Source organism: Lampris incognitus, chromosome 8, assembly GCF_029633865.1.
Source record: "Lampris incognitus isolate fLamInc1 chromosome 8, fLamInc1.hap2, whole genome shotgun sequence".
Taxonomy (NCBI): Eukaryota; Metazoa; Chordata; class Actinopteri; order Lampriformes; family Lampridae; genus Lampris; species Lampris incognitus.
In genome coordinates this window covers 21,620,794-21,648,594 of record NC_079218.1, presented here as the reverse complement: position 1 = coordinate 21,648,594, position 27,801 = coordinate 21,620,794, and the positions used below count along the sequence as shown (strand labels likewise).

Sequence of the window (27,801 nt, the reverse complement as noted above, 5' to 3'; positions counted from 1 at the left end):
CGTGGGATCATGGGTAGACGTATAGCCTATGTGTGTGGCTTTATAATTGCATACGTACATGCATACATAAGATGGGTACCACTCCCAGCCTTACAAACTCACAAACAAGTATTATATATTTTAATAATGCAATGTAATTATTAATTGAGAATAAAAAGATGTAAGGATGGAAAGCATGGCACTATATATATTTTTTAAACATACACAAAGATGGTAAATAGCTTGAGAGTGATGATAAAAAAAACAACACCCGAGTTATATCTGCAATCTCTGTGGCTCTTTGAGGAATGGTCTTACTCATAAGTGGCTGGCTCTCCTAAGAAAATGAGTGAGCGCCACTGTGTTAGCGGATGACATTTACCGCCCAGATTACAGAAATGTGTTACAGTGCACAAGAAATGAACAGATCATTCCTTTACCCAAGGGGGGGGGGGGGTGGACCACTGATAAAAGAGTAGCAAAGGCTCTGTCCGGTGTCAGACTCCCGCTACTCTCATGCATACTCTATGTGTGTGTGTGGGAGTGATGAGGTCTGTCCTTTTTCAGCTGAAAAAACTTATATTGCGAAATAAACTCACAAAGACCATTTTTGTTGCTCTCACTGTTCATTAAAGTATTTTTGCCGCAACAATGTTGTGACATGTTTAACAACGTGTTAGATGCGAGATGCACCCTCCTCCTCCCCGGTTTAAACTATTGGGAAGCAGCAAAACTCGCCCCCCCCCCCCCCAGTGTTTCAGTCTCAAACAATTTTTTTAGACATTTCATATGTAAATGTTTGTGCATGGGCCCTGCACACACACTCGCACATGCACACACACGCACACACACACACACACACACACACACACACACACATCACTTCATTTCACTGCTAAATCATTAATTTACCCTTTTCTGCACCAGTTACTGTATATCATTTTTTAAACTTTCTATGGAATATTCCAACATTACCTATTCAATTTTGTGCCAACTGTAATATATGACCCATCCATCCACCCATTAGTCCAACCGCTAATCCTGCTCTCAGGGTCGCGGGAAAATTATGACCCACTTATGAAATAATAAGCTCGATGGCTCTCATAACCATAGATATTATCCCTGCGTGCTACTATCACCCTTGTGTGTGTGTGTGTGTGTGTGTGTGTGTGTGTGTGTGTGTGTGTGTGTGTGTGTGTGTGTGTGTGTGTGTGTATACCTAGCACAAAAAGTAAGGAAATGTGTGTTTGGTAGATTATTTCTTTGTTGTAACAATGCTTCTTGGCAATAAATCTTATACCGTTGGAAAGCCTGTTTATTTCCCTTTTAAATGGGGCCACATTTGTAAGGAACATGCATTTGTGGGGTGAGCAGCAGAGCTGAGTATGTGGGTTGCGCCCATGAAAAATTTGCCAAATCTTCTCTGCCAATGCCCAACAGCTTATTTTGCTGTTGCTATTGACTCTTGTTTTGAGCTTCTGGTACCCCAGGTGCTGACAATCAGCTGCCTGATATAAGATTTATTGCCAAGAAGCATTGTTACAACAAAGAGATAATCTACCAAACACACATTTCCTTACTTTTTGTGCTAAGTTTATATATAGTCCAATGATTCAAGTAAACTCCTCATGATACAGTACAAGCCTGTTTCATGCCATAAGCAATCATCAGCTGTTGATGATTGCTTATATACACACACACACACACACACACACACACACACACACACACACACACACACACACACACACACACACACACACACACACACACACATATTTATGTACTTATTTTTACAGAGTTGGTAAATTTCTAGACAGCCTGTTGGCAGCCCTGCTTATTACAGGGTGACCGCTAGGACCACTAGCAACAAGTGACAGGAAAGTCATATATAGGGGCCGCTTGGTTTATTCACCTTGCAGACAGACAGACAGACAGACAGACAGACAGACAGACAGACAGCGGCGGCCACCACTGACAAACTGCGCACTGCGGCTTCGCCGTAATTCCATGAGGGACAAAAACAAAACAAAACAAAACAACAAAAAAAAACAAACAAACAAACAAAGCAAACAAACGGACTGTCACCAGAAAACTAAAGCAGCCGGTCAGCATGGAGGTAGGCCATCAGGAGGATGCCGAGCCCGCCAACCTGTGACGGCACACATTTGTCGAGACGTCGCGCGGTTTGATGGCTTTTCGGACAGCTTCCCCCGTCACCGTCAATGCAGCGATGCGATATTTACGACGCGGAATTGCCGCTTATAGCGAGGCGTTATGTAGCGCTGCTGAGCGGTGAGAGGCTTTGTTTACACCCGAGCATTGTCACCTTGGAAATTCAAACACGTATCGCGTATCGGCCATTTATATACTGCTTTATCAGCACGACGTACGACGGTAGGTAAGTTTGGCGTCACTGTGCTTCTGTGAGTTCAAGTCGAAAAACGTGCTGTGGACATTTTCTCAAACCAACCCGAACGCTGCTCTTAACGACGCTTTAGTCAATGAGTGTGTGGTTATTCGGGACTAACGTAAGGCTTATTATATATGCATCGCGTCTGTCCAGCAGAATGAAAGGTGGCGGCGACGCAAAACGTACTGCTGATTATATAGCGCCTGGTCCAGTGATAGCCGTGTATTGGAGGATGCTGGCGAGCGTATTGTGCCGCTGAACTTGCCCTCATCTGTATCAACAGCACCCTCTCTCCTCGTGCCCCTCTGGGGTTTTTTGAGTGACATCCTTTTCGGAAGTGTGAGTCGGCAGGATGTGATGTGTTATCAGAGTTGGTGCGGACGCGTGGGGGCTTGTGTCGCGTGAGAGAGATGGCCCTTTCCTCCTCCGCCGCCCTGTCCAGGCTGAGGCTCGGCCAGCTGAGCGGGCTGCGTGGAAAGGTGCTGCAGCGCTACGAGCACCGGCCGCTGGTGTCCTGCCTGGCTGGTCTCTACGGCTGCCAGTGGAAGAGATACCAGAGGAGACGCACTGAGCCCGGGGACTGCTGCTGCAACAAGGTGAGGGAACCAGGAAAGTAGCAACACCTTAGTCACCCCCCCCCTCTCTCTTTCAGTCCAGTTCAGTTCATTTCAACTCAGTGGCATGAGGCCCATGTGCACACATTGGCAAAGTCCAGTTCAGCCCATGTGCACACATTGGCAAAGTCCAGTTTCAGTCCAGTTCAGTTCATTTCCACTTATTGGCCTGAGGCCCATGTGCACACATTGGCAAAGCATAAATCTGAACACGAAATAGAAATAAAATGAGATGAAGTGAAACACTGCATGGTATATCAAACAAAATATATATATGCACTTATTAATTATAGAGTTCGCGTGTTTCTCTCTCTCTCTCTCTCTCTCTCTCTCTCTCTCTCTCTCTCTCTCTCTCTCTCTCTCTCTCTCTCAGTCCAGTTCAGTTCAGTTCAGTTCATTTCAACTCAGTGGCATGAGGCCCATGTGCACACATTGGCAAAGTCCAGTTTCAGTTCATTTCCACTTATTGGCATGAGGCCCATGTGCACACATTGGCAAAGCATAAATCTGAACACGAAATAGAGATGAGATGAAGTGAAACACTGCATGGTAAATCAAACAAAATATATATACGTACTTATTAATTGTAGAGTTCGCGTGTTTCTCCCTCTCTCTCTCTCTCTCTCTCTCTCTCTCTCTCTCTCTCTCTCTCTCTCTCTCTCTCTCTCTCTCAATTCAATTCAATATTTGCTTTATTGGCATCACATACGTTTGTGTACATATTGCCAAAGCATGTAAAACAACAGCACAACAGCAACAATGATTATATTAACAGCAACAACAACTCTCTCCCTCCCCCGTTTCATTTCACTTCAGTTCAATCTGCTTTGCTGATGAATGTATAATACAATATAGCCAAATATTGACACGATGACACACTCTTCCCTCCCTCCATCTTGCTCATTCCCAGTTCAATTCAATTGGAACAAGTGAAATAAAGAACAATCAAACATATGGTCAGAAAAAACAAATAAAGCGATAATGCATTTGACACTGACAGCATAACATATGACATAATATTCCACAAATGTGTGTGTCGTTTTGTGTAAGTGAATTTGTGTGTACAATTTTGCTAAAGCTAAATAGTGACAAGCCAAACAAACCGGTCTGGCCCTTTGAGTATGAGGTGCACTGCAGCAAGTAATAACAATAAAGTCTCGTATTCTTGTCATTGGCTGTCACATATTGTGGTTACTCGGTCTGAATTTGATTTCCAATATTGGACATTTTAGTGTGTCTTAGGGACTTTGATATGAGATGTGTCCAAAATTGATTTCGAATTTTGTTTTCTTTATTTTTTTTTCTTTCTATTTTTCTTTGTTTCTCACATTCTCTCCTTTACTTTATTGCTCTCTTTTCATCAAGCTTTCACTTCAGTACCAAATTAATGCTTTAAAGTAAAGCAAGAAAGAGCGCCCAGATTTTGCAGACTCTAAAATATTACTTGCGTCATACCGCTTAAGGTAACCAGTTAAGCCAATAATGAGCTTTTCTTGATGAATTCCTCACTGGAAAGTTACAAGACCATGAAATAGACATGTGTGATTTACAGCTTTGTAAAAAAAAACAACTTAGCAAGACCTTTGTATCCGTTAATATTTCTGTCTTTTACAGCTGGAAGGCGCCACTTTTGCTCTTCTTGTTGTAGCTTTCTGCCTGACACTGATCTTCCTCTTCTTCTGGGGTGAAGCTCAGAATGACTATAATGATTTTGACTGGTAAGTTGAGTAATACGCACTAGGGATGGGATGGTCACCGTTTTTGTTTTCAATATATTGTGATAAAATTCCTGACGGTTATCATACTGTGTCAAATTTTCACAATCTCATTTACCCTGGTTCAATGTAATTTATGTAACCACACATGCGCAGCATGCCATGTTGCTTAGCTGAGCGTGTTACACTGCTTAGCTAGTCCCCCCCCCCCCCAAAAAAAAACAATGGCTGAAGGAGGAGATAGTGCTGCTCAGATTTTTCACCCATCTAAAAAGACGGAGTCTGAAGTCTGGGTGTATTTTGGTTATTTTAAAAATTCTTGACAGGAAGCTACCCCATCTGCTGAACATGCAACTTTGCTTTGCAAGGTTGCTGCAAAGGGAGCGAACAATTCCAACATCTTTACCCAGAGCCTTTGAAAGGGTGTTTTTGCTCAACACTAGTAACACATCAATTGTCGTGCTGCACGCTCACTGCACATGATCCACCCATGCAGTATGTGTGGTTGTTGATGTAAAATCTGAAGGCTGTGGAATTGGGTTACAAAAGTAACATTGTTCCAACAATATGGATGCTATTGGTATCATCTTTTGATTGGTATCATCATCTTTTGATTTATGACGTTCCTTTGTAAGAAGTGGGGTTGTTGTGAAGCGTCTAGTGTGTTGGTGTGGTGTTGTGTGCCTGTCACGTCTCACTCTCAACCTTCACTGCCGGCTAGCAGAAATGTGAACAGGAGAGCCGAGGGTGTAAGTCTCTCCCTGCCAGTACATAGCCTCTCCAACAGCAAGCCCTATGTAGTGCCTCCTTGAGGCGACACATGGTAACTGGGTACACCTTGGACCCTGGCTGAACTACAAGGGACTCGGAGGAGGTCTGGCCCCTAGACATGCGATACGCAGGCCCACCGGTGTGTGGATATTCCCTGATGCCCATGAACCAGCCCCCAGCTATGGGTTAAATAGTGCCAGTGCCTAGGGGATACCTCGGGAGAGGACTAAGCTACCTCGGGAGAGGACTAGGCTACGGGAGTAAACCCCTACAGAGAGTCAACGTCCACAATGCTGTTGTTTTTTGTTTTTCTTGCCCTTTTTTGTATCTGTTTAAGTCAGAGAGTACTGCTGGCATCGTGTGTGGCTGCCACTTCTCCCTCTCATAGCCTCCCCCCCTTCCCATCCACCCCTGTATGTTTGTGCTGTTTATCTGTTGTCTTGTTTCACCCCGTTTATTGTAAAGCAACTAGGAGTGTTAGAAAAGTGCTATATAAGTTTGATTTATTATTATTATTACTATTATTATTATTATGCATGAGGTCAATGCAATTACTGAGTAACAAACAAAACACAGAAAATAATAAACTCTGTGTGCGCACGCACATGTATGTGTCTGTGGATGATGACAATTACAATACATTTGCTATTTCCTATATTTATTTATAGTGTTAACCAGAGGGTAGATAAAAATTTGCTTCAATATAATACCTTTGGTGAAATGATTTCAGTGTTTATTAGCACTTTTTAAACATTTTGAACATATTTTAACAATACCGTGATTGTACCGAAAACCATGATTATCTGTGGTCACAATAACCGTGCCATGAAATTTTCATACCGTCCCATCCCTAATACACACACACTATACATGTTGGTGTCATGAGTGAGCGTCCACGTGCGTACACAATCACACATAAACATGCCTGCACTGCAAGCACAGTAAGAAGATTTAGTAAAGCGCTAAGTTTTATAATACTGAAGCGATTAGTGATGTTTTTGTCTGTACAATTCTCAATGACGGACGATGTTTTAATGAGATCTTGTTCTCCCCCAGAAAAGGATCTATCATTTAAGATTAAGTGTTACCAGAAGGATATGTGGAGGTGGGATTACATCAAGGATCGGCTCTGAGCCCTTTCTTGTTTGCAGTGGTGATGGACAGGTTGATGTACAAGTTCAGGCAGGAGACTCTGTGGACTATGATGTTTGCGGATGACATTGTGATCTGTAGCGAGAGTAGGGAGCAGGTTGAAGAGAGCCTGGAGAGGTGGAGGTTATGTACTGGAGAGAAGAGGAATGAAAGTCAGTAGTGTTACAGCTGTTTCTTATATTTACTCCTTTTAAGATGTGTCTCTAAACCTCGTGTAATCAGTGCTTTTCTGTGCTTGACTCTACCTGTCTGTTTTATCTACCTAGAAGCATTAGCAAAAGAATGTGTGTGCAGCTTTTAAAGGGTTGGCGTGCAGCCTTGATACTGTGTTCCAGTGGGAGTCAGGCGCTCTGTGTCCTGTCTCCAAGATAAGGGGCACACGAGAGAAGCTTCACAGCTGTCCCATAAGAAATGAACGGATCATTCCTTTACCCAAGGGGGGGGGGTGGACCACTGATAAAAGAGTAGCAAAGGCTCTGTCCGGTGTCAGACTCTCGCTACTCTCATGCATACTCTGTGTGTGTGGGAGTGATGAGGTCTGTCCTTTTTCAGCTGAAAAAAAACTTACATTGCAAAATAAACTCACAAAGACCATTTTTGTTGTTCTCACTGTTCATTAAAGTATTTTTGCCGCAACAAGTAGGAGCAAGATGGACTACATATGTGTGAATGAGGGGGAGGACAGTGGAATGATGTTGATGCGAGTAGAGGTGACGAAGGCGTATGAGTTTAAATACTTGGGGTCAACTGTCCAAAGTAACAGGGAGTGCAGGATAGAGGTGAAGAAGAGAGTGAAGGCAGGGGGGAGTGGGCAGAGAAGAGTGTCAGGAGTGATTTGCAACAGAGGGGAATTGATTTTAAGATTTTACTGCTCACTTTAAGGCTTTAAATGGTCTTGCTCCTTCATACATTTGTGATTCACTGACTTGGTATGTCCCCCCTTGACCATTAAGGTCTGCAGACGGAGCCCTGCTAGTTATTCCCAGGTCTCGGTTGGTTACAAAGGGTGATCGGGCTTTTGCTGTTAGAGCCCCCACACTATGGAATGCTCTTCCTGCTGAGCTAAGACGAAAACGAAGTCGAAGACAAAGTCCCGAGCTTCTTTTAAATCTCGTCTCAAACCTTTTCTTTTAATGAAAGCTTTTACAAATGTTTGATATTTGTTTTTATTTTTACTGTTTTTATTTTTACTCTTATTTGAACTTACTCTTATTTTTGCCTTGTCTGGTTTTATGTTTTTTTTTTTTTTTTTGTGAAGCACTTTGTAACATTGTTTTAGAAAAGTGCTATAAAAATAAAATTATTAATATTATTATAAGAGTTAAAGGGAAGGTTTACAAGATGGTTGTGAGACCAGCTATGTTATATGGTTCGGAGACAGTGGCACTGACGAAAAGACAGGAGGCGGAGCTGGAGGTGGCGGAGTTGAAGATGCTCAGATTTTCATTGGGAGTAACGAAGAAGGACAGGATTATGAATGATTATATTAGAGGGACAGCTCAGGTTGGATGGTTTGGAGACAAAGCAAGAGAGGCAAGATTGAGATGGCTTGGCCATGTGTTGAGGAGAGATGCTGGGTATATTGGGAGAAGGATGCTGAATATGGAGCTGCCAGGGAAGAGGAAAAGAGGAAGGCCAAAGAGGAGGTTCATGGATGGGGTGAGGGAGGAGGTGGCTGGTGTGACAGAGGAAGATGCAGAGGACAAGAAGAGATGCAAACAGATGAGCCGCTGTGGTGACCCCTAATAGGAGCAGCCAAAAGTAGTAGTAGTAGTAGTAGTCGTAGTAGTTGTTATCAGAAGGATATCTTATTGAAACATGCACAACCACCTCTCTGTCTCTGTCTCTCTGCACATCTCACAGATTTGTTTGCTGTTTTCATAGATAACGGCATCTTAATGTACAGTGGCTTGCAAGTATTCATACCCCTTGAACTTTTCCACATTTTGTCACGTTATGACCACAAACATAAATATATTTTATTGGAATTTTATGTGAAAGAACAACGCAAAGTGGCACACAACTGTGAAGTACAAAGAAAATTACACATGATTTAAAAAAAATTTCACAAATAAAAAAATGAAAAGTGCGGTGTGCAAAAGTATTCAGCCCCCTTTTCTCTGAGTGCAACCAATTGCCTTCAGAAGTTGCCTGATGATTGCTGAATGATCGAATGTTGACCTAATGACTAAATAGAGTCAACCTGTGTGTAATCTCATCTCAGTACAAATACAGCTGTTCTGTGACGGCCTCAGAGGTTTGTTAAGAGAATATTGGGGAGCAAACAGCGTCATGAAGTCCAAGGAACACACCAGACAGGTCAGGGATAAAGTTGTGGATAAGTTTAAAGCAGGGTTAGGCTATAAAAAGATTTCCCAAGCTTTGAACATCTCACGGAGCACTGTTCAATCCATCATCCGGAAATGGAAAGAGTATGGCATAACTGCAAACCTACCAAGACACGGCCGTCCACCTAAACTTACAGGCCGAACAAAGAGAGCACTGATCAGAGATGCAGCCAAGAGGCCCATGGTGACTCTGGACGAACTGCAGAGATCCACAGCTCAGGTGGGGGAATCTGTCCACAGGACAACTATTGGTCGTGCGCTGCACAAATCTGGCCTTTATGGAAGAGTGGCAAGAAGAAAGCCATCGTTAAAAGAAAACCATAAGAAGTCCTGTTTGCAGTTTGCCAGAAGCCATGTTGGGGACACAGCAAACATGTGGAAGAAGGTGCTCTGGTCAGATGAGACCAAAATTGGACTTTTTGGCCTAAATGCAAAACGCTATGTGTGGCGGAAAACTAACACTGCACATCACTCTGAACACACCATCCCCACTGTCAAACATGGTGGTGGCAGCATCATGCTCTGGGGGTGCTTCTCTTCAGCAGGGACAGGTAAGATGGTCAGAGTTGATGGGAAGATAGATGGAGCCAAATACAGGGCAATCTTGGAAGAAAACCTGTTGGAGTCTGCAAAAGACTTGAGACTGGGGCGGAGGTTCACCTTCCAGCAGGACAACGACCCTAAACATAAAGCCAGGGCTACAATGGAATGGTTTAAAACAAAACATATTCATGTGTTAGAATGGCCCAGTCAAAGTCCAGACCTAAATCCAATTGAGAATCTGTGGCAACATCTGGAAACTGCCGTTCACAAACGCTCTCCATCTAATCTGACTGAGCCTGAGCTATTTGAAAAGAAGAATGGGCAAAAATTTCAGTCTCTAGATGTGTAAAGCTGGTAGAGACATACCCCAAAAGACTTGCAGCTGTAGTTGCAGCAAAAGGCGGTTCCACAAAGTATTGACTCAGGGGGGCTGAATACTTTTGCACACCGCACTTTCAGTTGTAAAATTTTTTTAAAATCATGTATAATTTTCTTTGTACTTCACAATTGTGTGCCACTTTGTGTTGGTCTTTCACATAAAATTCCAATAAAATATATTTATGTTTGTGGTCGAAACGTGACAAAATGTGGAAAAGTTCAAGGGGTATGAATACTTTTGCAAGCCACTGTATAGGTCACACTTATATGCAAATATGCAAACTCATTCTCCTTGTCTTTTTACATGTATGTAAATACAGACCCCCCCCCCCGACACACACACACACAAACACACACACTCTCTCTCTCTCTCTCTCTCTGCACTGCCTCACATCATCTTTTGTCTTCAGGTTTAGTTTCGGGAACCTGGGCTTCTGGTTTCCCTGGTCTGTGGTGTTGCTGGTCATTGCTGCAGCCCTCTTCACTTACATCGCTGTGCTCATGGTAAGGCAGCCACATTATCAGCACCAGTAAAGCATCTCTGATATACATGTATGTAGCATGGCTGTTTGATGCACTGAAAGGCAACTTTTAACATTCAGAGTAAAAAGGCCAGCTCAAATAACTTCTCACCATAAAGAAAAGCTTTTTGTTTTCCTTCTGAATGTTCTGCTATTACAGTGAAGTGAAATTTTCACGTCCAAGCAACAGGAGACAAATGTCTGATTTGGCAGAGTAACTCGAGCGCTGTGTTGTGAGGGTTGCTGGTGTTAAGCTGTAAGGCCCGGTCCACACTGCTTACATTTACCTGTGTGTGATGATGGCTACCTCGCTGAACTGCTGCGACTTGCATGCGAATGGTGTCCACACAGACAGCATTGCTGCTGCGGCGCTGCTACTGCCAGCCCTATCTATCTACACTGAGTTTGCCTTTGATAATGGCCATCTATAATCAAATGTTTCACTTCATTTCATTATAAATGTTTTATTATTATACCTTATAAATTATTATATTATACATTATAAATTAAAAAAATATTTTTCATGTCTGTGACATTCTACAGATATAGATGTTGAAACTGCAGCGAAAGTTGTCAGTAATGTTATGTAATGTTACTGGTATGATGTCAATATGACTATCAACAGATTATTTTCGCTATTTTTTCTGAGCCTCATGCAGAGAAAAATAGGCATCATGTCTGTTCTCTAGAGTTGCGTCGCTGCAGCGTGGTGGCTCGAGCCGCGCCTGAGTCATGCTGCACCTGCAGTGTGGCTGCTCTAACATATTTTTGTTTTTTTGTGGAATTTTCACCCTTTTCCTCCCCAGTTGTACTTGGCCAATTACCCCACTCTTCAGAGCCATCCCGGTAGCTGCTCCACCCCCTCTGCCGATCGGGGAGGGCTGCAGACTACCACATGCCTCCTCCGATACATGTGGAGTCGCCAGCCGCTTCTTTTCACCTGACAGTGAGGAGTTTCACCAGAGAGATGTAGCGCGTGGGTGGATCACGCTATTCCCGCTAGCCCCCCCCCCCCAAACAGGCGTCTCGACCGACCAGAGGAGGCACTAATGCAGTGACCAGGACACATACCCATATCTGGCTTCCCACCCGCAGACACAGCCAATTGTGTCTGTAGGGACGCCCGACCAAGCCGGAGGTAACACGGGGATTCGAACCAGCAACCCCCGTGTTGGTAGGTCTAACATGTTAGCATGGGCGCCAAAATGAAAAGCAAGAGGTTCCGCTGCGCACGCGTACAATTCAGGACAACAGTGTGGCTCAGACCCGACTTCGGACGTTTTCTCACAGCATTAGTCAATGACAAATTTTGTCAGCTACACAGACTGAAGATTTTATAAGGCAGCTGGTTGTTTAAATGTCATACGTTTTATTTATCATTCCGCTCTCATAAAGGATTGGTCCTGTGTGAGAGCTTTGTGTGTGTTTGTATTTATGTGTCTGTTTTTACAACGCAGCTGCTGGCAGTGTGTTTGCTGTCCGAAGGCCAGAAACTGTATTTACACTGGACCCACAAGGTAGCTGAGCAATATTTTCTATTGTTTGTGGATAAGTTATCATCACGTATCCCATTGACGTACACCGTACAATTAGTTTCAATTTTTTTCCACGTTTGAATCAGTCGCAGTTCTAAATTTCAATTTTAAGAAATTGTAATATATTGTAACTTGAAATGCCCGCTTAGGCCAACCTACTTATGATTTTGGTCTCAACAGCTTTCTTGGTTTTCTAATCATGGACGTTTTACCTCGATTCATTTGCAGATTGGTATCCTGCTGACCCTTATCCTCTCCATCACAGCCACAGCCGTGCTCTCCGACCTGTGGAGTAAGGAATGGACCACTCTGCTACTCTCCTTCCAGGTGACCCCCCTTCCTCTTTTTCCACGAGTCCTCACAAGTTCTCTGCGTTGGACTGCTAACCTTTGGAGGTTGTGTTTCCTGTGTGAATAGGTAACAGCACCGTATTTACATTTGGGCGGCATGTTGTTGACAACAGCCCTGGCGTGGCCCATCGCTTTGCATTTCTTTCGAATGACCAGCAGAGGAGAGGCACACAGTTTTTATGGTGGGTTTTAGATGAATGCGACCATAGTGATATTATTAAAGACAATGGAAAGTGACTTCGACCGCCGCACAACAGCCTTCGCTTCTTAATTTGGTTCGATTTTGATAACTTCAAATTTCCTTCCAATATTTTCGCTGTGTCAGACTCTTCTTAAAATTTCACTGTACCCCGCAGAGTATGTAACAGTACATTTTGTGTATGTGTGTGTTTGTGGTTATTTTTAATGCAGTGAGGCAAAAACTAATAATAGGAGTTTACCTGGCAGTCCTGTTTGCCCTCTTCCTGGTACCCCTGGGTATGTACTCCCCCTGCATCAAAGAAGAAGGCAAGCTGGGCCCTGCACCCACCCTCATTGGGCACAGAGGAGCGCCTATGGTGAGCTCAAGCAGTGATCAAAATGTTATAGGTGTTAATCTGGATATCACTGTAACGTAGCTGTTTATTTTGCATGTGTGGGGATCGGGTGTGCAAATCATTACGTTTGATCCCCCTGGCAGCTGGCTCCAGAGAACACCCTCATGTCATTTGAGAAGGCCGTGGAAGCTGGCAGTGATGGTCTGGAGACGGACGTCACTATTAGGTCGGTCAGCAGGGCTTCAGTCAGTGATTTGCGAACAAGAGGGACTGTTAGGATTTGACAGTAGATTAGGGAGTCTCAGGTTCAACTCCTAGTTCCCACTAAAGTTCATGTAGTTTGTTGTTTAAGCAAGTTCAAAAATTACAAGATAAAATAATACATGAGTTTACAATCTACCACTTAAACTCCCCCAGACTGTTGGGATTAATTCTTAGAAATGGTTTTAAACCTAACTCTGACAAATTTTAATCAAAGGAAAATGCTTTTCTTGTGTGATAAAAGGTTTAGTGAACAACATTAACTAATATTAACTTCAAAACACTAGCTAATATTGTTTATTGAACAATATTAACTAGTATTTAAAAGTTAATATTAAACCCTCTCTGACAATCGGTGCCCTTTTTTGTCTAATCAGTAAATGTTACTGTCCTCTCACTGTCATAGCTACGATGGTGTACCTTTCCTGATGCATGATCGCACCCTCCGGCGGACCACCAACATCCGGGAGGTGTTCCCCAACCGAACAGACAGCCTGGCAGCAATGTTCACCTGGGGTGAACTGGAGAGCCTAAACGCCGGGAGCTGGTTCCTCTTTGTCAGTCTCTGAATCCAGTCAACTTCCTAACCACAACCACATTAAAATAGTCATGTTGGTTTTCCTAACACTGCCGGGCGCTTATGCTGCTGAACTAGCTTTAGCCTAAACATGCTCGGCGAGATCACAGTGATGCTTCAGCCTTAAAACAGATTCCATTACCCAGCATGTTGGTTTCTGTTGGTTGGTGACATTTAGCACATGGACCAACACATTGGCAGGCACATGTACCTAGTACTACAGAAAAAAACAACAGGAGGGAGACACGTGGTTGTTATTTAATTTGGACCTAGATAGTGCCTCATTTCAATAACAGCACTACTACAGTGTAGCTGGTAGATAAGGAACATATTGACTTGCATGTCGCTTCATGGTAATTAATTACCTATTGACCATTTTTCACTAGCATGATCCATTTGGCACAGCTGGCTCACTGGGTGTAGAGGAGCAAGCGCAAGCGTGGAACCAGTCCATTTGCAGCTTGCAGGTTTTTCTGGAGTTGGCGGCCAAAGGGGGCAAGCAAGTGATCTTTGACCTCTACCGTCCACCCAGAGGCCATCCCTACAGGGACACTTGGATTCAGCGCACACTGGAGGTCATCCAGAATGAAGCCTCCATTCACTCTGATCAGGTGGGGCAGTTTCCGAGTGAGGACTTGATGTAGATGGCGTAATATCATATTTTATGTTGGATGGGAGTGGATGAACAAAGACATAATTATTGATATCGCAGGGAAAAAAATCATTCAAGCTTTATATTTTGAAAATGTTGGTTGAACCATAGTAAAAAAAAAAAACACACACACCCATACGCAATGGCAGATGACAGGAGTCTGACACTTAAAACAAGAAAAAACAAGAAAACAGTCCATGACACAGACAGATCCTCAGCTCCTCACTAAGTCAATAAGTTTGGCTCAGCATTTTAATATGTCACAGTGATCCAAATAATCCACCACCTTGAACATTATATTGGATTAGCCGGGGTTTAATTTGTTGCACATGGTTACCGTTGGGATATTCAGCTGCTCACTTTTCATTTTCGGCAAATAGCCAAAGCTTTTTTTTTTAGATGAAATTATACTAAGAAACAAGGACATTGTCTCTTCCACAAGGATGCTTTTGCAAGACTCAGGCCGTAGATTTGAACACATTGAGTATTGGGATTGAGCATGTGACTTTTTACCTACAGGGTATTCTCTCTAAACAAGAAAACCACCCTACCGACTTCAACCGAGTCTCAGGTGTGTTTGTATACATGCTTGTGAGTGTTTTCAAGACATCTGAAAGATCACAAAGGTTCTGGTCTTCGAGGGGCTTGGCCACCAGAGTTTAGTATTGTTTAAACTGAATAATGGCAGGGCATTATGTAATTTACTCTACAGTACTAGGATATCATGGTACCACCAACTCAGACTGATGTTACCCTGACCCTGACAAACACACTGATTTCATTTGTGACAAAAAGGCATAGCTAGTTTTTCCTCACAGGCGTGAGAGCAGGATAAGCGGTTCAGATAAACGATGGATGGATAGATGGATGTTCATTTACTATAGGAATGCTATGCAATTTTAATGTAGCACTGTTGTCTTTCTGAACAGCTACACTTTTTATTAAATCCCAATTTAATATGCACTATATGTGCAGAAGCAATAACTTCTACTCAGGTCCTAACCTACCATAAAGAAGGTTCCTTGGTGAACCACATGGAAATTCGTTACCAGATCGTGTCGTTTTTTTTTTAAAATAAATGCCAAATTCTAAAAAAATATGCTATGATTATGACTGATTATGCTAATTTACTGCAGACTAAAAAGAGGTTTTTAAATTAAGAAGTTTAACCAGCAGCACGACTGCTAAATATGTGATTGAATCAGAAATGCAGTCCTTTAATTTACTGTGATTGTTTAAATTATAGTGTTGTTACAGCTGCTAACCTGGCACAATGACTTCTGAAGGGCGCTTCATAATGAAAAAGCCCATATTTAGCAAGAGAAAAGTCACAAACTTTAAACCTCATGCTGTGTTCCACCTTATGGAGACTCAGCTTTCGGTCACGAGAACTTATCCAGAGCATGAATTTTAGGCCTTTCTTGAATGAAGAAAGCAAATCTTTAGCTCTGGTGGAAGACAGGAGTTGATTCCACCTTTTGGGGGCCAGGAGAGACAAACCTGGATGTAGAGCCCTTTAGCAGTGGGTATGAGAGAGATACAGTACAGATACTGTACATGTTAATATGGGTTTGTAAGGTAACAGGATATGCAAATAACAAGAACAACATGTCCTTCTTAAGAGTTGTAGGTTTTTTGCAATTGCTTCACTATATAGATGTACTTATAGATTTGTTATCCGCAAGTGTAAATATGAGTTTGAAAATGTCGTTGGACTGTTTTTATAAAGTGCATGCTTGTCATCAAAAAGACTTAAAGAAGAGGAAAAGGTTAATTGATTAAATGCATTCATATGCCCTTGTACATGTATTATGTAACATGTCCACGCAACACTGCCCCCCAGGTGCTGTGGCTGCCCTCATATTTAAGGGCCCTGGTCCAGGAGATGGACCCTCTGCTTCAGCAGACATCTGGCAGCCAGCTCCCCCTAGAGGAGTTGCAGCGCAACCACATCGTCAAACTGAATTTGCACTACAGCGCCATGTCCACTGAGCTCACCAGGTCAGTGTGTGTGTGTGTGTGTGTGTGGTCCATAGAAAGTAAATCAGTGAGTTATAATTATATTCAGTTGTTTATATAATAAAGTGAGAAAAAATGCCATGCCAAAATGATATCCAGCATTTTTAGAAACTGACTTCTAATTGTTGAGGGGAGGATAATTAAAAAAATTTTTTTAAAAAGTGCGATAAAAATATTACAGTCTTTAAAGAATAGTAGACAGTCCTTAGTTAGATAGCTCTTATCTTAAGCAATCTATTTAGTACTCTCCAGCTGTGAGCGTGTTTGTTTGTTTCCATGTATGTGTACTTCATCTCGGAGCAGGGCGTATGCAGCAGTGAACATCACCACAAACCTGTATGTCATCAGCCAGCCATGGCTCTACTCACTTGCTTGGTGTACTGGAGTCCATTCAGTTACCACCAATGCCCCTCAGCTCCTTCGTGCAATGCAGACACCCCTCTTCCTCATGGTAAAATCCTTGGACTAAAAAAATACATGTAAATTTTTCAGTTTAACTATTGCTGTCCTTTGAAGCCAAACAGGAAGAGACCTTTTTTTTAACTAGGCAAAACAAACAGGCTAATAATGGTAAAAGGAAATTAGCATACAAGAATGGCCCAAGTGTTTCACAACCTCACCCCTCTGCCCGTTACAAGTCTCTGTTATTCTCAGACTCCAGATGAGTACAATCTGATGTGGATCCTCACAGATCTGTTGTCCCTCATATTGATTCTCATTATCTTCATGTTCCACTGGTAAATGGAAAACATTTCAACAAATAATTCATAGAAAAATTCTTTTTTTTCCACCTCTGTCCCTCTGATGACTGGGGCTGTGTTGTTTGTCAACAGGTGGCGAGAGCGAGGACTGTCTTTCTGCTCAGCCAGCAAAGTCATGCTGGACAACGGCACTTACAGCAAGTTCAGAACAGGTGAGTTTCATAGCTCCGTGTTGGCTCCGAACAATCCAAGTATCAAACCCTGGAAACGACTTCTATATTTCCTCTCGTGTGTGTCTGAAATCAAAAAATACCTTGTTAATGTGGTCCTCTTGGTACTCTGCTCCTATAATAGAAATGAGTGATGTATGGTCAGTCTCCAGTGGAGAGAAACTTAGCTTGCGGACAACCACACCCAATCTGGCAACCATTGCTGAACATTGACTACTGCCTCTGTGAGGAATCCGGTCTTCCCAACTGCTTTGAGCCCCACACTGCCAATGGAGACAAAGCAAGAGAGGCAAGATTGAGATGGTTTGGGCATGTGTGGAGGAGAGATGCTGGGTATATTGGGAGAAGGATGCTGAATATGGAGCTGCCAGGGAAGAGGAAAAGAGGAAGGCCAAAGAGGAGGTTTATGGATGTGGTGAGGGAGGACATGCAGGTGGCTGGTGTGACAGAGGAAGATGCAGAGGACAGAAGAAATGGAAACAGATGATCCCCTGTGGCGACCCCTAATGGGAGCAGCCGAAAGTAGTAGTAGTAGTTAATTGAAGTAGAAGCAGCATATGAATTCTTATAAAGGTTTTTATCACTTGCTGCTGTTCACAAGCAGCTTATCAGTGATATGTAGATAAACTAAACCAAAGCATTACATTTGGCAATACACTGATGAGCCATAAAATTATGACCACTTACAGGTGAACTCAATAATGCTGAGCATCTCCAAACAAGGGCACATGTCAAGATCTGGGTAGATTAGATGGTAAGCAAACAATCAGTTCTCATAGTCAACGTGTTGGATGCTGGAGAAATGGGCAGGAGTAAAGACCTGAGCGACTTTGACAAGGTCCACATTGTTACAGCCAGACGACTAGGTCAGAGCATCTCTGAAACAGCAAGGCTTGTGGTCCATGGAGGGACAAACCACAAACCAGCGACAGGGTGTTGGGCACCCAAGGCTCATCGATGCACAAGGGCAACAAAGGCTATCCCGTCTGATCTGAACTGACAGAAGGTCTACTGTGGCACAAGTTACAGGAAGTTTTAATTATGGTTACAGGAAGAATGTGTGCATAGCCACATACTGGTCAGAGTGCCCATGATGACCCCTGTTTACCATCAAAAGTGCCTACAATGGGCACGCGAGCATCGGAACTGGATCTTGGAGTAGTGGAAGAAGGTCGCCTGGTCTGATGAATCATGTTTTCTTTTAGATCATGTGGATGGCCGTGTAGGCGTGCGTGTTCCATTTACCTGGGGATGTGATGGCACCAGGATGCACTGTGGGAAGATGACAAGCCAGTTTAGGGAGTGTGATGCTCTGGGCAATGTTCTGCTGAGAAACCCTGGGTCCAGCCATTCATGTGGATGTTATTTTGACACGTGCCACCTACCTAAACACCACTGCAGACCAAGTACAACCCTTCATGACAATGGTATTCCCTGATGGGAGTGGCCTCTTCCAGCAGGATAATGCACCCTTTCACACTTGTGTGTGTGTTCAGGAATTGTTTGAGGAACATGATAACATGTTCAGGGTGTTGCCTTGGCCTCCAAATTCTCCAGATCTCAATCCGATTGAGCATCTATGGGATGTGCTGGACTGACAAATCCGATCCACAGCAGCTCCATCTTGCAATTTACAGGACTTGAACGATCTGCTGCAAATGTTCTGGTGCCAGATACCACAGGACACCTTCAGGGGTGTTGTAGACACCATGCCTCGATGAGTCAGCGCTGTTTTGACGGCACACGGAGGACCAACAGCATAATAGGCAGGTGGTCATAATGTTTTGGCTCATCAGTGCATGGGACAATTAGACAGGACGATATCGAAACGGATAATCCGCTGTGGCGACCCCTAATGGGAGCAGCCGAAAGTATTAATATTAGTAGTAGTAGTGTATATGACAGAATAACAAGTACAATTGATATAGATGAAATCACTATTACTATTTTTTTATATATTTTGCAAAAGAATCAGCAAATATAACCCAATGATAGTTTCTTTCTAAATGACATTTATAAGAGAGTGTTATCAAGAATGGTAAAGCCATGAAGTTTTCCTCGCAGACTATAATTGTATGTCATACCAGAATTAAATATTTTTAAACATCTGTGACTATTCTTTAAATGTTCAGGCAGACTCTTTGTAAAACCCTATTTGTCCTCCTGTTCATGTTTATTGAACAGGTGTAAAATACATATCAAGAGGTACCTATTCATTCTGTCAATGAACCCACACCCGTGTTTTCAGAACCAAACACTAAGCATTAAAATCATCTCAGCGAACAAGCTCAGAGGCAAAAAGAAGCAGTAGTTTGAGAGAATCTAATCTGCATACATTTATAGAGATTGTGATGTGAAATGCCCCATGACAATCTGAAGGATCCAGAGGAAACCCTAAAATTATTAAATGCATTTCAGTAGCCTGTGCACTGGACACAGCATTGAATTCATGCAGTATACAGTAACCTCAGGCTACATTTCAAATGAGTATGACTAAACTTAGCAAGCTGCAACACCCATGCAGGATAACAATGCCCCCATCCACAGGACAAGAGGGGTCACTGAATGGTTTATCCATCCATCCATCGATTATCCAAGCCGCTTATCCCAATTGGGGTCACGGGGATGCTGGAGCCTTCCCTGGCAGTCATTGGGCGGCAGGCGGGGACACATCCTGGACAGGCTGCCAGGCCATCACTGGGTCGGACTCTTTAGTCGACTGGTTAGCGCAGTCGCCCACAGTGCGGGCGACCCGGGTTCACATCTCAGCTGCGGCAGATTTCTGGCTGCCCCGAGTGGTTTAATGAGGAAAAACATGATGTAAATCATATGCTATGGCCCTCACAGGCACCAGATCTCAACCGGGTGGAACATCTATGGGAGATGTTGGACCGACGTGTTAGTAGACAGTGCTCTCCACCACCATCATCAAAACACCAAATGAGGGAATATCTTTTGGAAGAGTAGAATTCAGGGAATTGTAGAAAATATTAAGATGAGGAGCACTGAAGATGTTCTGGAGGCTCGTGGTGGCCCAACACTTTACTAAGACACTTTATGTTAGCTTTTCCTTTAATTTGTCACCCGTCTTTATATATGGATATATTTTCAATTGCTAAATATCGCAACATTTTACCTTGTCCTCTCACAGTGTCATTAAATACTCACTGACTTTAGCAGTGGTGAGAATCAATGACAGTGCATTAGCGGGACTATGTGATGTGGCGTGAAGGGGGAACATTTTGACTCGTTAAAAAATATCTGCCATGTAATTTGAAAATACAAGAATTCAAGAAATAGTTGTATGATTTAAAATATATCTATCCATCCATCCATTATCCAAGCCGCTTTACCTAATTCTGGAATGCCTATTACCTAATTCTGGATGCTGGAACCTATAGCAGGGGGGGAGACACCCTGGCAGGCTGCCAGTCAATCACATTGCCCACACACACACATTCACACCTAGGGACAATTTTTAGTACGGCCGATTCACCTGACCTACATGTCTTTGGACTGTGGGAGGAAACCCATGCAGACATGGGGAGAACATGCAAACTCCACACAGAGGACAACCTGGGATGACCCCCCAAGGTTGGACAGTCCCGGGGTTCGAACCCAGGACCTTCTTGCTGTGAGGCGACCATGCTAACCGCTGTGTCACCGTGCCACCCAAATATATCTATAACTTAAAAACATTTTTTTTCCAGTATTATCGAGATCTCATGATGTTGTGCAGAACTAGCCTACAACCAGCTCCCCCATCCCAGCTGTCCCCGCCATCCACACAGTCTTCATATCTGTATCATATTCATGATAGGAGGAGGTCACTACATGTTGGTGTAAAATGATTAGTGTAAATGCATGTATCGTTTCAACAGTGGAATGTTTTTATTTAAAGCTTTTTTTCTTTTCTTTTTTTTTTTTTATTTACATATTACAACAGCTGAACTGATATTAACCAAAACACCAGTTTGGACATGCAACATGTCACAAGTTAATTTCTGTGTTGGATCATGTGACAGCATAATTTATGAAACTGGCAATTTCATCTTAATGATTACTGTGATCCACAATAGCAATGACTTTAAATTACTTAATGCTTAAAATAATATCAACTGAAAGTTTACATGAACGAATACCCGGCTATAAGAAAACCACTGCTCAGTGTAAAGATGGACGTAGACCTTCTGAAAACGCTCAGTAGCTGGATCAGCTGGTATAAAGAGGTGATGTCTTGGTTCATACTGAAAGTGACACAGATCTGGTCCATATGAGTAAGATGCACGAGTAAGAAAATCCTTTGCAGGAGCTCATCCTCCAACTTTAAACAACACTGAACAGTTGCTGCGTGGTCATGCTTTCCTATTACATCAGTTTTTAACACCTGGTTGTTTGAGAACGAATAAAAGCATTGCTGTTTCTCCCTCATTAACTCGAGGCTACCAGAAATCTACACCAGACTAACTACGGATTGGCAATTTGAAACATCAGGCGAAAGTACATGTTCAAATGTCATAAAAAACAATGCTTTAAACAAATAATGACAAACAACTAAGATTTGGAATATAATTCCTTGGATGATAACATAACATACTTGATTTTTCTTTGGTCTATATTTGAAGAGATTAAATTCCTAAAAAAACACAAGTCAAATTATTAACTTGAAAAAAGGAAGACTCAGATGCTGGTTTGGGAAACGTTTCATCATATTAGGCATAAACAAAAGATGCATCTTACAAAGTAAGCGAACTCTTGGTCCAGTTTTGTTGTCTGCAAAACAATCCCTGATTTTTTTTAACGGCCATTTAAAGCACATAGAATCTCACTCTCACCCGTTTCCACAGCCATGGAAAGATTGCAGTCTGGCCACAAAGTCAGATTTCCAATTTTCTGTTTGCGTTAATTGACGCAATTAGTCCTCGTATGGCTAGAATGTGCTACCAACTAAAATCCTATTTATCTCTCTCAACACTGATGCATAGGATATAAATAGATATTTAAGCTTTCCCACACAAAAATGTCATGGATTGGATTATGAGTCTACAATATGAAAAACATTGCAATGAATATAGATGATTGCTTGAATACTAACAGCTCTCTAGCATGTAGAGAGTTGAAAACATGAATCAAGAAACCCAATGGACAGAACAGCCGATGAGCTGTGGGGACAACAGCCGTGGCCGCTCTGAAAATAATATATAGCATAGTACCACAGCGCAGTGCTTAAAGTTATCCTAGTTGCCACCTCACTCTTAGTTCATTAGTAAAAAATCAACTGAAGGCAATAGGTGAAGTTAAGACAGGGCCAATATGTTCTCAGGGAAAAACACTGGCATCAGCATCACAGTGGATGTGTCACGCTCAAAATGGGCTTTGCCTTTAACGCAGCGTATTCTTACCTTAGGGGGAATCAGTGACTCCTCATCAAATCTGTGTTTTTATCCTGACTGAGCTGAAAAGCCTTTCTTTGTATTTCCTCTATTCTCAGGTATACCTTTTTTTATGTCTTGTGTATACCTGAAAGTGCATTTTTTGCATATGAATGGCTACTGTATGTACAAGATGAGAACAGGACCTAAACCCGCTCTGTGTTTGGTAATGAGCATGGGACTGATGTGAAACAGCCTCCCAGGGTACCACACATCACCGGGCAGGGAGATCGCTGAACTTCCATCCCCCGGCTCACTTGTTGCCATGGGAACTGCGTTGTTTTGTCATGGTCGTTAGCATCTGGCTGATGTAAGAAGTCAGGAGGTCATCCATCTTGTAGCCCTGGTATTTGAGAGGGTTATTTCAAACCAGTATGTAAAATGTTTTTTTTTTCACCATATCATTCGTTGAAGGATTGTAAACCAAACTATTACACATGGGTGGCCACAAATACGTTTAAATATATCGAAAGCTCATTCTCAAAATTCATCTTTTGTGGAAAAAAAAGTCATTACCTGAATTTCATCAGTCAGTATCCCCAAAATATACCAAGATTTGTTTTCATTTTGTATTAAAGCTCAATTGTAAAAGTAGTGTAGCTTTTCATCAACTGGCAAATACTCATTTTTGTAACTAATCCATTCATACAAAAAATACACAATCTACAGCTAGTCATCTATGTAAAGAGATACAGCTGGGACTATCACTACATTGTAGGGCTTACCAGTGAGGTTTCACACAGCAGCTTGCTTCCTCGGACCAAGTTGCCAATGGTAATATGGAAGTAGGTGTTGCCGCTGCTCCAGTTGGAGATCTTTGTGAAGGGGTGTGTCGTCAAAATGTCCTATGGGGAGTAAATTGGTGACAGGGAACAGAGATCCTTGAAAGTGTTCTTTGTGCACAAACCTTAATGCACAGCCTACGTATGTACAAAAAGTCCTTTTCGAAAATCGAATTTCCTTATCTGACACACACACACACACACACACACACACACACACACACACACACACACACACACACACACACACACACACAGATGAATGCAGACCTACCCTAGACTTGGGATCGATCAGACTGACTCCATGCTTGTTGATTGCTATCAACAGCGTCTCGGGGTAATTTGGATCAGTGGTTTGCTTCAGAAAGAAGAAAACATAAAATAGATTAAAACAACTGATTACTGCAGGTGCAACAGGACACAAGCTGGTTGGAAAAACAATACCCACTCTAACTGCAAACTTATATTATTGTACTTTTATTTGTATTATTGCATTAAAAAATAAAGATCACAGAAGTCTTTTTTTCCCCCTTTACCTTGACCTCGAAGAAAGCAGAACCAAATGTGGGCCATTTGTAAATGATTTTGAGGAACAAGAGTTTGGCCTCCTCTCGAGTCTTCCCTGAATGCTTGTTAAACAGTGGCACTATAGACTGCAGGGAAGACAAATGAAAAAAGACAACAAGTACTTTAATGGGAGACATAGATATATTGTTATTACAACATGAGTGTTCTTTTTTTTTTTTGGATTTCCCCCCCTTTTTCTCCCCAATTGTATCCGGCCAATTACCCGACTCTTCTGAGCCGTCCCGGTCGCTGCTCCACTACCTCTGCCGATCCGGGGAGGGCTGCAGACTACCACATGCCTCCTCCGATACATGTGGAGTCGCCAGCTGCTTCTTTTCACCTGACAGTGAGGAGTTTCGCCAAGGGGACATAGCGCGTGAGAGGATCACGCTATTCCCCCCAGTTCCCCCTCTGCCCTGAACAGGTTCCCTGACTGATCAGAGGAGGAGCTGGTTCAGCAACCAGGACACATACCCACATCCAGCTTCCCGCCCGCATACACGGCCAATTGTGTTTGTAGGGACATCCGACCAAGCCGGAGGTAACACAGGGATTCGAATCAGCGATCCCCGTGTTGGTAGGCAACAAAATAGACCAACACGCCACCCAGATGCCCAAATGATGATCATTTTTGACGCCTCAGGTGTGGTTTTTGACGAACCCTCTTCCAGTCGTCGGGAGGGAGATGTCGAATCTGGTCTTGAGGGACCAGCTCCTTAAGGATCTTGGGGAGGTTGTGGAAGTGGGACTTGTCCTCCTCAAACTTCACCCTGTAGATCAGAGCGGCCAACTGGTGTACCTCCTCTCTGGAACACTTGTGGTAGCCACGTAGATATTTTGGCAGCTCCTGTACCGATACACAAATACAATATGTGTGTATGTGTATGTATGTGTGTTTGTGTGTGTGTGACATGCTGGGAGCGTGGACATAATGTATGCACATGTTTTAGCAAAGGCAAAACGTGCTGATAAAAATTGATATTGCATTATTTTCCCTGGAGACTGTGATTGGGGCATTAATTATAATAAATGCATTTTTGTTTTAGCACATTTATCAATTTCAGGTTTTTATTATAGGATTATTATTTTGCCAAATGTTATGTATATGTCAATCAAACATTATTTTTAGCACCAATGACTTTGGGAACATAATTCTCTTGCTGAAAGCCGCTGTTTCCTAATTTAATATCTTGGCTTTTTCACATTTTTTTGGTTCATCCGGGTGGGAGATGCTTAATAGCAGCCCTTACATATGACTCAATTTCTCCATGAGGCCTGAAATAAAGAGCTGACATCACAACCTTCGAAAAATATTTGCAAGAAGGAATCATATATATTTTGTTTCACAGTGTTTCTTTTCATCTATGTTAATCCTAACCTACTTTTTGCATTACATGCACTCATCATATCTAATTGTTGTAATGGTTCTGGAGGTGGCTTAATTATAAACTAAACTGATAAGCTATGTGCTGCCAATAGAGAAGTCAATTACCTGGTAGTAGTGGAAGATGGAGTCAGCCATGGAGTCTTTTCCTGGGATGGTATTAGTCCACAGCTTCTTCATGAAGAACACCTGATACGTTAATGAAGGAACTACACCTAAGACACAGAAGATATGGGTTAGAGGTTAAACTTCATACGAGGTCCAACTGCATGATTTATAAGCAATTTGAGTCTCAGCCCACAGATTCATTCATGAATGCCGAGCTATTTACCATCTTTTACATAGCGGGCCTTTTTGATCCAGTCAGTCAGGTGCCTCACAAAGTCAAAGAAGAAATCCCCATCAGGCACACTGATGACCTGGAAATTGAGAGAACAGCATATTTCAGTTTTGGGAAAAAAAAAAAAAATCAATCAGATCAAGATTTGAAAATCTAGTTGAGTTCATTTTCAAAGATACACAGAGAAAAACTACGACTGAAAGAGGATCCAGTTGTGAGGTGATTTTATGATTTTATCAACTATGGCCTTGAGGAAATGAAGTGCCCTTGAAAATTTAGCAATATAAAATGTTTCTACTTTATGAGTGTGTTTGTCACCTTTTTCAAGATATTTAATTTTAGAACAAAAGTCTGAGGTACACCAAAAAAATGCAGATGAGTTGAGAATGTAGTGAGCCCCATTACCTTGTCCGTGATTTTGACGAAGAGACTGAACCCCTCTGAGGACTTCAGCATCAGTCGTCCAGAGATGTTGTGACAGAAGTCTTTGGCCTTGGTACTTGACTCCACCTCAAATGCCTATGTGGAAAAAAAGCCTCATTCAAATAGTTGCGATTGGGGACTATTTGTACATGTAATACGGACATAGCCTTTCATAACTACAGTTTCTATACCTTAAAAAAAGAAAAAGAACAGAAATGAAAATTACTGGAGACAAATGAACGATAAACACGTTTTTATTTCCCCCCTTTTCCAGGTTCACTCCAGAGCTTTAGCAAGCTCCTTGTTCTGCTATATGCAAGGACATCTTAATACTCCTCACCTCATCGGAGTCATCTGGGAAGTAGACTTTGTGAAAGATCTGGGTGGTCTTATGTTGGATGGCCTCCACCTCCACCAGATGGGAAGGGTACTTCCTGGATCCATTTCTACAGAGGAAAGAAACAGAGTGCCATAGATGAGTCAAGTTGGGAAGGGAGGGTTTGAGTGAGGGGTAAAAATGAAAATAAATGAAATGACAGATAGACAGATAGACAGACTAATTTTGAGGCAGGCAGAATTAGAGGTGGTTTATGTTGACAGCGAGGAACACTTATGTGTATTTTGACCAGTTATGATTAATAAAGGTAATTGTCATTCAGTGAAGCCCTATATCAACACTTTTGCCAGAAGCTCAATATAGTTTGCTCCCGTGTCTGTATAGAGACATGCCGGGTGTTAGACTCCAGTGTTACAACTTGAGCTTTATATATGAATATTAATGACATACAGGCTAGGTAGTGGTTATGTTTAGGGTTAAGTTCACGTTGTGGTTAGGTATTAAGTTAAGGTTAGCTCATGGTTAACACTGTCCAGCTCTATACAGACGTTGAAATCATGGTTATCCTGGCATATCGCCATACAGACACGGAGTGGTACCTTGCACATGATATATCGCTTTTGCCAAAGCGTTGATATATAATGCTGTGAGATGAGAAATGTACTCAATTAATCTGTGACTATTCATCTTTTCATGTGTCGGGTTTAGCAGACAGAGTAGCAGACTCCTAGGAATCGCCGACACTTTGAATTGTGCTTGTGCAAGCCTGTGGACTGCTCCGAGAGACGGAGATGTAGTTATCTAATGGCTGGGCACTAAGCACTGTGCTTTGCAGTAAGAGCTGTAATGTGGAGTACAGTCTCCAGTGTGTCCTTCATTCAATGTTCCTGAACTTTGTCACAGTAGAGCTTAAGAAAAAGAGAGGGCGAAAGATCGAGAGACAGACACACTAACAGACACCCGGCATGTGTGCAAATTACCGTAAGGCCTTCTGTAGCCGCTGCATGCAGTCTGGAGCCAACGGGTGGTGTTTTTTTGCCTGGAGGAACTTCTGGACATGAGGTAGCAGGATGTTACTGGGAGGGAAAAGACCAGTACAGAGCCACAGCAGCTCCCAGCCTTTATCCTCACTGTACCTACACACACACACACACGCAACACAGCAAAAACATAGATAGAGTGTGTTGTGCATTCTGCTGGTTGCCTAAAACTGTGAGCTTCGTTAAGTTAAAATACAGTGA

General features: G+C 42.5%; 2 protein-coding genes across 2 annotated transcripts in view; one reads left to right on the top strand and one right to left on the bottom strand.

The window, feature by feature from the left end:
• The first annotated feature begins 2,802 nt into the window (after positions 1-2,802).
• LOC130116319 (glycerophosphodiester phosphodiesterase domain-containing protein 5-like) lies at positions 2,803-17,563 on the top strand. The gene is made up of 15 exons (XM_056284239.1): positions 2,803-2,988; positions 4,621-4,724; positions 10,324-10,417; positions 11,892-11,951; positions 12,198-12,296; positions 12,387-12,501; positions 12,731-12,876; positions 12,999-13,081; positions 13,523-13,673; positions 14,080-14,304; positions 16,189-16,346; positions 16,668-16,815; positions 17,019-17,101; positions 17,198-17,277; positions 17,420-17,563. Exons 1-15 carry the CDS (start codon positions 2,803-2,805, stop codon positions 17,506-17,508), a joined length of 1,821 nt encoding a protein of 606 aa, XP_056140214.1. The 3' UTR covers positions 17,509-17,563.
• A 5,417-nt stretch (positions 17,564-22,980) lies between these two features.
• LOC130116318 (unconventional myosin-VIIa-like) overlaps positions 22,981-27,801 on the bottom strand; it is a 49,768-nt gene continuing 44,947 nt past the window's right edge. The window contains exons 38-47 of the mRNA XM_056284237.1: positions 27,541-27,696; positions 26,564-26,669; positions 26,206-26,319; positions 25,792-25,879; positions 25,569-25,675; positions 24,738-24,923; positions 24,046-24,162; positions 23,784-23,867; positions 23,453-23,572; positions 22,981-23,070 (exon numbers count right to left, since the gene is read on the bottom strand). Of these exons, the coding sequence (XP_056140212.1) occupies positions 22,981-23,070; positions 23,453-23,572; positions 23,784-23,867; positions 24,046-24,162; positions 24,738-24,923; positions 25,569-25,675; positions 25,792-25,879; positions 26,206-26,319; positions 26,564-26,669; positions 27,541-27,696 (1,168 nt within the window). The remainder of the gene's footprint in view (positions 23,071-23,452; positions 23,573-23,783; positions 23,868-24,045; positions 24,163-24,737; positions 24,924-25,568; positions 25,676-25,791; positions 25,880-26,205; positions 26,320-26,563; positions 26,670-27,540; positions 27,697-27,801) is intronic.

Bases quoted from the DNA above. Each gene is read 5' to 3' on its own strand.
- LOC130116319 (XM_056284239.1), top strand. From the start codon at position 2,803: ATGGCCCTTTCCTCCTCCGCCGCCCTGTCCAGGCTGAGGCTCGGCCAG. The intron at 12,502-12,730 runs GTGGGTTTTAGA...TTTTTAATGCAG, and splicing joins AGAGGCACACAGTTTTTATG to TGAGGCAAAAACTAATAATA. The intron at 16,816-17,018 runs GTAAAATCCTTG...TGTTATTCTCAG, and splicing joins AGACACCCCTCTTCCTCATG to ACTCCAGATGAGTACAATCT.